A 12,785-nucleotide genomic window follows, 5' to 3' on the forward strand; every position below is an offset into this window, starting at 1 on the left:
CTAGAAGTTTGTTCGGCATAAAAATCAAATATAGATTTATGTGCTCTAAGGCTGCATTTGGCATTCTTTATTTTAAGGCATCTCCTTTTTGCAGTTAAAATCTCATTGTTCATAAGAGCATTTTAATTGTAAAAAGGAGATAAGTCCTTATAATCAAATGACAGCATATGAAGTGAATGCGTATTTTATATGGATTTAGAAGAAATACCCTAAACCAGAAGAAATTTGGGTGTTTTTAGTTGCTTTCTTTAGGCTAAGGCTCAGATTGGAAGGAGTGCAAATATAAATGTACAGTTGCAAAGTCTTGTATTTTGTATTTGTACTCTTCCCAAACTGAATCTTAGGCTGTGTTTGGTTACAGTACAAATTTATTTGCACTAGTACAAATGCATGGGAATGCAAATGTAAATTCTTGTTTAATTTTATTTTATTCTGCTTCATGTCCCTTATACTGCAGTCAAACAAAATAAGCTAAAATTTGAAACAAAAATAGGTCAGAATTTACACTCAAATCATTTGCATGACCATGGCTTTGCATTAGTACAAATTCATTTGCATTGCAACCAAACACGGCCTTATTAGTAAAAATTTGAGATCAATTGGGCAGGCCCATAATTAGGGCTGCAAATGTACCTGGTTCGTTTAAGCCAGATTCAGATATTCGTTTATCCTATAATCAAATCTTATTAATTAAACCAATTTTGGATATTGCTTGATCCGTCCAATCCAATTATATGCATTCATATAAAATATCAAATTAAGTATTAAAATTTTGTAAAATTAAGTGGGATTTGGAATTTAAATAAACTTATTTTTCCCATTATGGTACATATTTTCCATTTTCTATTTAGTTTTATACATTTATGATAATTGGATATAGATTTACTGATATTCTAATAGAAGTAGATTTTGAAATATATAAACAAATGAAATTCAACTTCAAATCTATGCTTACACATATAGTAGATTTTGGACCAAATTTGGATCAGGTCAAATTTGAAAAATAGCTTTGGATAAGAGATGGTGGAGATGTATATGAAACTTTGGGGGAAAAGTTGAAAAGGGAAGGGTGCATTCAGTGGAAAAATAATCTATAAATATTTTTTTTAGGTTGTGTTTGGTTTGAAGGAAAAAGTAGGAAAAGGTAAAGAAACTTTTACAAAACTTGTTTGGGTTTTTCTACCTTTCCCTACCTTTTCCTTCAAACCAAACATAGCGTTACTGGAATTCAAGTTCAAGTTTACCATCATCAGGCTCCACTTCTTTAATATCTCTAAGCTCTTTATATCATCACATGGCAATGTATGAAGGAAGATATGTAAGTTGAAAGTTTAGAATTCGAGTTATGGATGGTTGTTTTCTTGAAAGTCCATTTACATTTGCTGTTTGAGAAAAAGTGGAAATTTCTTTATTGAGAGAGAGAGATGATACTTTGTGTTATTGTAAGTTGAGTTTCAGCCAAACAGTATTTACCCTATGTGCTTATTAGACCTGTTCACGGGCCTTGGACCCAATTTTACATTATCTTGGGTTTGGACTTTGGGCCGGGCCCAATTTTGGCAAAAGCCAAGTCCAAGCCAGGCCCATGAATAGGTCTATTATAACAGAAAGGCTTCTTACATCGGTATAGTTTGATTCAGTCCATCCATACTGCTTACGGTACAAAACAACTTTTCTGTTGGGACGTGGTATGGTGTGGATGAAAACACACCACTCAATTTTTCATCCATGCCTCAGAATGCCCCTTAATTTGTTGGTTTTGGAGTTTCAACAGAAAAAAGAGGACATATTTTTTTATACAAGAACTGGTAGAGTTGTTTATAGCTGAGCAATAAACATTTTCCAGTACAAAGGAATTCAGATTAACTGAATGCTTTAGCTATTCAGTGGGCTGTGAAACCAATGATGAGATTTCAAGCCAGTAATAAATTCATGAGCCCCACTGTAAAAAATGCAGGCCCCATCCCATATATTTAAATACTGGCGTTGCCAGCGTTCAGCTAGACCTTGCTCGATACAAAGAGTTACTGTTTGCTACTCTATACTTGCTACTAACTTTATATGCGGAGTAATCCTGAGGACACAATAAGGTATTTATTTATCAACGAGCTGGACCGACTAGGATTCTAGATGATTTCCATAGTCGAACTTTAAGCTTTATTTTGCAATGTATGGTGAATCAACCGTGAGCATTAAGCTGAGCAGAGCTTGTTTAAGTTAACGAGCTGGCCCAAGCCCAAGTAGGTTCACCTGCTTTAGTGCCCAGTTAGGAGGGCTTTTATGCAGTGGATTTTGGCTTTCCGAGTTGCAGTCCATGAGTTCAATAAAGAAGCCTAAATGCAACATTTGATAGGGAAAAAAATCTAAAAAGTCAAATTTTGATCACTGTACTGCCATTTAGGGCCTGTCTGGGAGGGCTGAGAAGATTCAGCTAAGCTGGTTCAGCTGCTTCAGCTAAGCTGGTTCAGCTGCTTCAGCTAAGCTGGTTCAGCTGCTTCAGCTAAGCTGGTTCAGCTGCTTCAGCTAAGCTGGTTCAGCTGCTTTGAAGCATTCTAGATAAACTACTCCTTCAAATAACTGGTTACAGCCAATTTGGGCTCTCCGGATTTTTCACCAAATATGGCTTATAGGCTGTTTTCATGGGGTCTATCTGGTTTAGCTGCTTTAAATAACTTATCTGGAGTGCTTCAAAACAGCTGAACCAACTTATCTGAATCTTCAGCTCAACCCTCCCAATAGGTTCCTATACGACTTTTGGATAAGCTTCTTCAAAGCAGCTGAACCAAAGTTAAGCCCTCCCAGATAGACTCTTAGATTCATTGATTTGTGTGAGTGAATGGATGGGGAATGGAGGGGAATATGTATGCATTTTAGAATCTGGGCTACATAAGCTTGTGAGAGTTTCGGCTTAATGATCCATCCATTATTGAAATTGAATTTTAGTTATCACAGTCTCCTAAAAGTCTAAAACCATGGTTCAAAGGAGAAAAGCACGTGACTGAATAAGAATTATTTTCCAAACAAAACCTGTAAACTTGGTTGCTTAGGCCTCTTTTGTTTGCAGTGAAATTTCATTTGCAATGGTGCAGAAGTATGGGAGTGCAAATTCTAGTTTACATTTGTCCGAATTTTTACTTTGCTCACAGCTCAGTTTGTAACCTGAACTGATCTCGTCATTGCAGGCTCCTTTTAAGCCTGAATCAGAAGCAAAAAGCATGTGATTCAATATATTTATAAGAATTACTATCTAAAGAAAGCCTGCTTAGTTTATTGCTTTTTAGCCAAAGTCCTGCTTGTTGTAGTCCTCAAATTTACACACTGTAGCCTTTCTAAAGACAGGAGACCAGTAGGAGTGTCAATAGACCAATTTTGGTTGGATTCCATCCAAATCAAAATCAATTTGGACGGATTGGATGGACCAATAAGACATTTTGAATTGGACCAGTCTATATTTAATGGTCCAAAGCATTTATTGAATTGGATTGAACCTGGTCCATCCAAATGGATTTCTATTGGATGGGGTCAGATTGAACCAACATCCAGTTCATTGATAGAAGATAAAGAATACAGGTGCAATGAACCAGGTTTGGATTGGAATAAATCTAAATTAAAACCAATTTAAACAGATTGAATGATCCAGACATTGAATTGGACCGGTCCAAAATGGTCCAAAGTATTCTCTGCACTGAATTGGACCTAATCCATTTATAATAGATTCATACTAGACCGGATTGGATTGGATGAAATCCGGTTCAATTGACACCCTACCTATACCATTCTCCTACATCAGACATCCCAGAAATGTAGCCAATACAAATAACTGAAGCCACCTTACGACCCATTGGGCTAAACAAATTACAGCCCATTTCTGACCATGGGCTGTAGAAGCAGCCCAAGCCCTAATCCACAGTTAGTCAAGCACGGCTACTCATGAACAAGTCCAGCCCATATGCATTTACACAGTGAGAAACTGAAATTCCATTTGTAGACATGTATTATTGCATGATATTATCATATTGGAAGAATTGGGAGAGATTATTACTTATTTATGTCAGGTCATATCAATCATTAAGCATAAACATCAAGAGGTTTTTGGCCCATTCTAATTCCCATTGGATTAGAATATTTCACTTCGGCGGGATTCATGAAATAGGCTAGCAATCTACCAATGAGGCCCCTTATCAGGATTTCAATAATTTGTTCTCATTCTGTCAATTTCATTAACCAAGATTCTAATCCAACGTATTTGACATATGCCACCGCATAATGGCTCCCACAAATCGACCAATGAATGGTTGCCACTTATAAGTATTACAGGTGAAATCTAGAACGTTAGATGATTAATGGCTGGGTGCTCGAATGAAAGGCATTAACTATTGGGTCGATGTAAAATTCAATCCCCTCCGTTTCCCCATGCAAGTGGGCCTTTAAATGGGCCAGTTCGAACTAATTAATAGGCCAATTTATTAGTTTTTTTTAAAGCCCACATTATTAGGGTTTGGATTGAGTTGGCAGATCTCATCATGATCTGACACCGCACATCTCATCATCATGAGGGATCCCACCATAAAACGGGATCCGCGATGTATGAGATGTGCGGTGTCAGATCCACTAATTCAGAGTCTGTGATGAGTGAATTGATTAATCGTGTACATGAGTCCTTTTCAAATTTCTATTACAAACTGTAAATTGATCTGTTTTTTAATAGAGAGATGCTTCTCTGACGCTTGGATTGCGCTTGCGGTCTTCATCTCCTCCAAGTTCGAGTCAAAGTCTACATTAGCGAGCAATACTACAGTACATGTTTCACACTAAGTTATTTCTCTACTATTCCATTTTGATGATGATATTAGCCGTTTGATTGGAATTTCTGAAAGTTCGGGCCACAGACAGCCTAGAAACAGAATTTCATCGAACGGATAAAACAAATCTATCTTTTTCGATTAATACCATCGACTGACCTTGATATACCTGCTCCATCACTTTGTCGTTTTCCTTCTAATCAGGAAAGGCTAAAGCCCTGTCTACACGTGGTAGTTGCACGTGCGAGATTATTTAATTCATTAATTGTTAATTCAGAAAAACAGAAGCAGAGGCAGAGCTTCTTCTCCTCTTCTCTCTCCGTCAGATGCTCAGAGCTCCTCGGAGTTGTTGGTGTCGCTCTGCAACTCAAGTGCGCACGTTAAGGGCCTCTCTTCACAAATTCTTCCCACCTAGCTTCCCATCTCTGCCTATGAAATTGTAAGTTTCTCAGTGACCGAGCCAGATGTTTCGTTTTTCTTCTTCTTTTTGGTGAGATTTCGGGATTCTTGCTCTCTAACTCTCTCCAGATCTCGAGTTCGCAGCTTTTAAATCTCTATTTGGTTAGGGATTGAAGTAGCTCTTATCAGATTAAGCTTCGAACATGAGATTCTTTTCTTCGCCTTTTCTGTTTTCTGGAGTAGATTTTAGCTTCAATAATTGGTAACTGGGAATAGCTTCTCGGATCATTCGTTTAAGTAAAATTCATAATTCCGGTGTATGATCTTCATCTTAAACAGTTTTTCAGTCAATAATGTGAAACAGTGTTTAGTTTCTGGCTAATGTAGCTTGATCTTCAGGAATCTGCTAATGAACAGCTCAGAAGTAGTTATTTAGATATTCCTTGGTGAATTTAGAGTTTGTTAGAGTATTGCTCTTTGTTTTTGTGCTGAAGGAAGTAAAGACCTGCGTGATTTTCTTGTTTCATGTAGGTTTGACACTGGAGAAACTGTAAATGAAGCTGTAAACGAAGGTCTTCTGCGGTACTGCAGTTTGTGAGTTTATATAGGAAAAATTAGTTACTCGGTTCCTTTGAAGAAGAAATTTGATTCAAACAATGTTGATGAAGTTTTTTTAGTGCGGTAAGGTAGAAGGAATAAATGGAGGAGAACAACCATAAAGAAGATTTACAAGGAAATGTGTTTAGGCAATCTTCTGCACGTTCAAGTGGGAGCTTGAAATCCACATTGTCAGGGAGATCAACTCCGAGGGGTTCTCCCTCATTTCGAAGATTGAACTCTAGTCGAACTCCACGAAGAGAAGCTCGAATCAGTGGAGGCCGTTTTCAGTGGATCCGGAGTAATAGATTGGTTTTCTGGTTGACTTTAATTACACTCTGGACCTACCTAGGATTTTATATTCAGTCCAAGTGGGCTCATGGTGATAATAAGGATGAGCTTATTGGTTATAGGAGTAAACCAGGTTTTGGAATTTCTGACCCAAATCAGTGGTCAGGAAATGAAGATTCTTTGATGGTTAACAATGATTCTAGCGAGACTCAGGCAGGAGAAGGTAACAAGTTGAATAATTTGAAAAAAACAGGTGTAACTTTGGCTAAAAAGGAAAGTAGCACTTCTCCTCGGAGAGCATCTTCAAAACGGAAGAGTAAGAGATCAAGTGGCCGTAGCTTGCGTGCACGTAGGAAAACAAAGGCTAGAGTAAATGGTCAAAGCGGTGGCTTGGAAGAGCAGGAAGAAGAGATTCCTAAAAGAAACACCTCATATGGATTGCTTGTTGGCCCCTTTGGTGCAACCGAGGATAGAATTTTGGGATGGAGTGCTGAGAAGCGATCAGGTACCTGTGATAGGAAGGGGGAATTTGCACGTCTTGTGTGGTCTAGAAAATTTGTGTTGATATTCCATGAGCTTTCTATGACAGGGGCCCCACTTTCAATGATGGAGTTGGCAACTGAGCTCTTGAGCTGTGGGGCCACAGTTTCTGCAGTGGTTCTTAGCAAGAAAGGTGGATTAATGACAGAGCTTGCTAGGAGAAGGATCAAAGTTCTTGAAGACAAGATGGAGCTCAGCTACAAAACTGCCATGAAGGCAGATCTTGTCATTGCAGGATCTGCTGTTTGTGCATCATGGATTGGTAGGAAATCCTTCTTCATTTCATTAGTATAAACTCCAAAAAAGGGTGAAGGTATCTTCTTTCCATGCTGATGGCAGAATTTGTGTGGTTTACTATTAATGACATTTATAGAATAACCAAATCGCATTGTGGTTTTAGTTTACAATTACCTCCCCCCCCCCCCCAATTTGAGTTTTTGTTCTTTTGGCCTTGAGGTATATCAAACTGCTAGAAGTTAAGAACTTGGAAAGGGATAACTTGATACCAAACAATTTGTAGGGGGAAAGTTTTACCATAAGCTAGAAGTTAAAACTTGAAAGGGGAACAGTACCAATAAAAAAATCTTGGGAGAAAAGTTTTATCACAAAACAGATGATGATTCATGAAAGTTCTACATTGCAGCATGATGAGGGCTCAAAATGGCTCCACATGATCCTCTCTCCACCCTCTGTTCATGTGGATAAGTTTCAACCTGAAATGCCTACCACATGGATGACGGAAGTGAACACACATGGCCAATTCTGGAAGTCACTCTGATTGGCCACATCTAATATAAACGACAAAGAAATATACTGTGCTGTTATGATACCAGATGATTAATAAATCAAAGCTGTTCATTTGCTCTCTGGAACTATCACAACAAGAGCTTATGAGACATGTATAACATCTCATATCAAATGAAGTGCATTGAACAGACAAATCATTCTACAACTAGGCATTTTCATGAACATTGTATGCCTTTTAGGTTTCATATTGCACATCAAGAAAATACCTGTACCTATATTAGTCCTAATCATTCTTTTCAGGTCCTTGTCCATGATGCATGCCTTTGTATCCATTCAGGTCCTGGATAACTTGCTGAATTGTTGTCTTGATTTAGAACTACTTCATACTGTATATGTTTTGAGTCTATTTTCTTTCCTTTATATACTAGTTGCCAGCATCAAGTATTATCATTACCCTGTTATTGAAGTATGAAAATGTCACAGGCCTTTTGTCCTCTATGTATTTTGAATTTTGAACTATTAGATTTTTTCTTTTACCAATAATTGAAAACTTACTTGGGTATTATAAGAATAAGATATCTAATCCCTTTTGTTTTGGACTATCTGAAGGAGAAAACTTTGCATTACCAAGTTCAAATAAGATACAAGAGGTCAATAAATCTTGGTCCATTTCATGAAGAGTAAAATATAACACAAAAATGGTCTTGCTTCTTGCATTTTTCCTTGTTCAACCTAATATTGATAAATCAGTGCTTTGTTTCAGAACAATATCTTGAACATTTTACTGCTGGATCAAGTCAAATAGTTTGGTGGATCATGGAGAATCGACGGGAGTACTTTGATCGATCAAAGCTGATGCTAAACCAAGTGAAAATGCTCATGTTTCTTTCCGAATTACAGTCTAAACAATGGCTAGCCTGGTGTGAAGAAGAAGGCATTAAGTTGCGTTCTCAGCCTGCTCTGGTTCCACTTTCTGTTAATGATGAACTAGCCTTTGTTGCAGGCATTCCTTGTTCCCTAAATACCCCATCATTTAGTGTTGAGGCAATGCTGGAGAGGAAGCACTTGTTGCGAGATGCAGTTAGGAAAGAAATGGGACTAACAGAGAATGATATGCTTGTGATATCTCTAAGTAGTATAAACCCTGGAAAGGGCCAGATCTTGCTTCTTGAATCAGCACGCTTGGTGGTTGAAAAAAACGTTTCCCTGGAAGATTCTGGAGTTAAAGGTTTGATTGAATTAGGCCAAGATAATTCTACCTTAACTCAGAAGAAACATTCCAGAGCTTTATTTCAAGATATGAGCCGTGTCGGTAAATCTTCAAATAGATTGTTGTCTAATGCATCTAGTTCTACTTTAAATGAACATAAGAAGAAGCATAGACAAGTACCCAGCATCCTCGCCTCCAGTAATGTCACAAAGGTTTTGACCTTTGGCAATGATCAGAAAATAAGGGAAGTGGTATCTGACAAAGAAGAAACACAGGAAAAGATTCTTAAAGTATTAATTGGTTCTGTTGGATCCAAGAGCAACAAAGTGCCTTATGTCAAAGGAATACTCAGATTTTTATCCCAACATCCTAACCTGTTAAAGTCTGTGTTATGGACTCCAGCAACTACACGTGTTGCCTCACTCTATGCAGCAGCAGATGTTTATGTTATAAACTCCCAGGTGATCATGTCTTTGAATTCCTGTCTCCCGACTTTTGATACAGAAGCCCAGCTAAGCAATTCTGTCTTATTATCTTCTTAGATAAGCTTTTGTTATATTTCTGATTAATTTGGTAGGTAGTTCTGGAAATTTATGGTTGATAGTATTTGATTATCAGGGGTTGCTTAAATAACTTAAGATGTCAATTAAATGTCAGATTAAAAAAAATCCGTGAAACTTGTATATTTCTATTAGTAGGGATGTGGTTAAGTTTGATGTAAATCCAACTTCAGAAACACTTGTATCTATGCCTCAGAATATGTATCACTGAAAGTCCATATTGCACAATCTTATCGACACTTAAAGATCAGTACAGACACCAATTTGGCATATATAAATCCATCTATGGGCACCAATGGTTGCCATCTTTATATGCTGTCCAACTTCTAGAAACCATAACTCCTTGACATACTTTTCCTAATAATAATTTGTCTCTCGGCAAACATTTAACATCATTGATTGATGTACAGGGACTTGGAGAAACATTTGGAAGAGTGACAGTTGAAGCTATGGCGTTTGGCTTACCGGTATTACAATTCACTTAATCTTTCTCTTACTCCATCTTGGACAGATGAATGACTTTATCCTTGATACTCAATATGTTACAAATCCAACCATAAATATTGATGTTGCTGTTTCATTTCCATTTGTCTTCTTTTTGGATCCCAAATCCAACCATAAATATTGATGTTGCTGTTTCATTTCCATTTGTCTTCTTTTTGGATCCCAATAAACAACCAATGAGCAAATCCAGTTTGTAATCATTTTGGTGCACACCTTTTTCCTTGAATGCCAATGTAACAGAAATGTGCCCGGTCTCTGTAATTCGGTTCATATGTTACTAATTATCATCACATTGCACCTTGTCTTAATGATGACCTCACTAAACATATGTATACAATGATTTCATGTTATCTTCATTTTTTTCTTTTTGAAAAAACACAATAACATATTGAGAACTACATAATATTTAAATAGTTTTGCTCTGAACAAAAGTTGATGCTGCTTAAAAACTTCTGAAGGATTTTTGACGAAGCATGAAATCTGGACAATAGTCTAAGGAGCTGTTTGATAATGGATTCATTTTTGGTGGATAAAATCATTAAATAATAAAATATTCAAGGGTATAACAATAAACCCAACTTCAGCTTCAGCCATTAAAGAGCTCACAACCTACTTAAAAACTTATTCACTAAAAGACAAAGCAATAAGCTTATCAGTTTAGCCACTTCAGCTGTTATCAAACAGCCCCTAAGAAAATGGCAACTCTGGAGAAAGTAATGCCTAAAGAAAGAGATACCCTAGAATAAATAATGAGAATTATATGCCTCAAATGTAATCAGTAATTCAGCATGCATACCTTGGTGAATGTCAGGTAGTTTTTTCTATCCAGAATTTTTTTATGGTAAAATAATAAATTATTAAAAAGAAAAGAATAATTAAATAAATTACAAGAAAGGTGATCAGAAACAATATAAGATTGCATATATGGCTGAAGATGAATGTCAGATCAGATAAGAAACAATAGATACATACAACCATTATCTAATCAAAAATATGAACTCTGTACAGCTGCCAAACTTTAATGATCAGTCATCCAATCCATGTCCTAGCTAACCTTTTTTTTTTTTGCTTCCAATGTCCTAGCTAACTGGTGTTGGTTGTACAATTTCTGCTCCACCATTCCACTCTAGAGACACATCCCCTATAATGTATATGTCTGGATACAACGTCCATGACACTTTTAGAACCCTGAATGGTGCCCACCAATTCCCATCTTGCTCAGAACTATGACTTTGCTTTGTTGCAGATTGGACCAACTTGGTTGTTTCTATTTTAGGGAGTTAATATCTCAAAACTGGTTGTACTGTGCCTATCAGTCAATAACAAATAAATCTGTCTGAAAACATGATGCAATGAGAAGGCACATAAAGGTATTGTTATAGAATTCCCTCCACTATATACATATCCCGGTCTTACAATGTGATGCGACTACAAAGAGACTTCTATATATAGGAAAATAAATCGTACCCAATATGCATTACTTTTCTCTTGTTTTTTATAATAAAATACAAATTTTTATTATAAAAATTTTTTTATTGTCCTTGCATAATATTTTATCAAGAACAAAAGGAAATCCTCCTCCCTCATGAATGACAGAATAAAAAATTTTTGTGGACCAGTTTATTGCTCACAAAATGTAGGCTACTTGATTGGGTCCTAATATAACTTTCTCCGCCACTGGACCTCTTTAAGATGGATCGTAATGTAACATTCCTGTCATATTCAACGTGGCTATCTGTGTATGTTCTTCACTTTCGTTTTTCTCACAACCATAAGCAGTGTCTGGTATAAGAATTTTTTCAGGTTTGACAGTTACTTAGATAATGTCAGAAAGAATTATGAGAAGAAATGGTAAAAAAATAAGCTTTTAATAGCACGAGGTAAGGTTTTCTAGATTTACAAAGGTATCACAATTTTACTTGGCACTATCTTGTTATTGTAAAAATGATTGCACAATAGAAGAATTAGCAAATGTATCAGAACATCACCAGAGGCAGATTGGTTAACGGAAAGATTTCTAAATTGTACAATGGATAAATCTGGATTTTAGATGATAAGATGGGAGGTACCCATGAGTCCACACTATCATCCTTTCATGAATCCATTAAGTCTCTTAAAAAATCTTTCATGAATCTAGCAGAACTCTTAAAAAAGATACGTGTATATGGTGAGTTATAAAGTGCAACAAACAGGCTTGACAGCAAGTTGTTCTCTGGTGCAGGTGCTTGGGACAGATGCTGGAGGGACAAGGGAGATTGTTGATCACAATGTAACAGGTCTTCTTCATCCTCTCGGGCACCCAGGAACTAAAGTCCTCGCCCAAAATCTACTTTTCTTGCTTAAAAATCCATCACAGAGGCAGCAAATGGGAATTAGAGGAAGGAAAAAAGTAGAGAAGATATACTTGAAGCGTCACATGTACAAGAAATTTGCAGAGGTCCTCTTCAAGTGCATGAGAATCAAATAAGGCTTTCAAAAGGGTTTCTTGATAAATCTTGGAAAATCTAGGCCTCTGAGATCGCCTTTTTTTTCTGGATAGGCACTGGGAATCTTGAAGTTTCTGTAGTTGAATTAATCCACCACATCTCCATTGTTCTCATTGATCAATTGGTCACATGTCAGAACTCGGAAGCTGCTCTCATCTGGATTAAAAAAAAGAAAAAAAGAAAAAAAGAAACCGTGGCGCTTAGTATTGAACCACTTAATTTTGTCAGTTATAGACCTACAGAGCTTCCCACTCACAAAACACTATTAAGGAATCACAACCAATTGAAGTGTGACCAGTGAGGCAGTGGCCTGAGTCGGAGAACTGAGTATACCATGGAGATGGGGGGAAATAGTAAAAAAGAACACTTTGACAAACTTTTTTGTTTGACGATGGACACAAATGCCATGATGTTCAAAGTTCAAACCCGAGTCACTGGCACACTGTGATTGATCATTCTTTCGTCTTTCCATCTCCACATTCCCCTCCCATTCAACCAAAGAACACGGTGCACATAAATGAAACTCCAACCATGCTTTGGTTCAGGCCAAAGGCGTTTCAAAACCTTTTCAGACAACCATGAGATGAAAGATTAACGATGATCTGTCAAAATGCTCGTAATCTTATAATACTTAAATCAGTTCTTAGTT

General features: G+C 37.0%; 1 protein-coding gene across 1 annotated transcript; it reads left to right on the forward strand.

The window, feature by feature from the left end:
- The first annotated feature begins 5,078 nt into the window (after window positions 1–5,078).
- LOC104592270 (uncharacterized) lies at window positions 5,079–12,607 on the forward strand. The gene is made up of 5 exons (XM_010251545.3): window positions 5,079–5,241; window positions 5,733–6,891; window positions 8,140–9,047; window positions 9,557–9,613; window positions 11,872–12,607. Exons 2-5 carry the CDS (start codon window positions 5,901–5,903, stop codon window positions 12,115–12,117), a joined length of 2,202 nt encoding a protein of 733 aa, XP_010249847.1. The 5' UTR covers window positions 5,079–5,241; window positions 5,733–5,900; the 3' UTR covers window positions 12,118–12,607.
- The last annotated feature ends 178 nt before the right edge of the window (window positions 12,608–12,785 follow it).

Source organism: Nelumbo nucifera, chromosome 8 (genome assembly GCF_055504915.1).
Source record: "Nelumbo nucifera cultivar China Antique chromosome 8, China Antique-T2T, whole genome shotgun sequence".
Classification (NCBI taxonomy): Eukaryota; Viridiplantae; Streptophyta; class Magnoliopsida; order Proteales; family Nelumbonaceae; genus Nelumbo; species Nelumbo nucifera.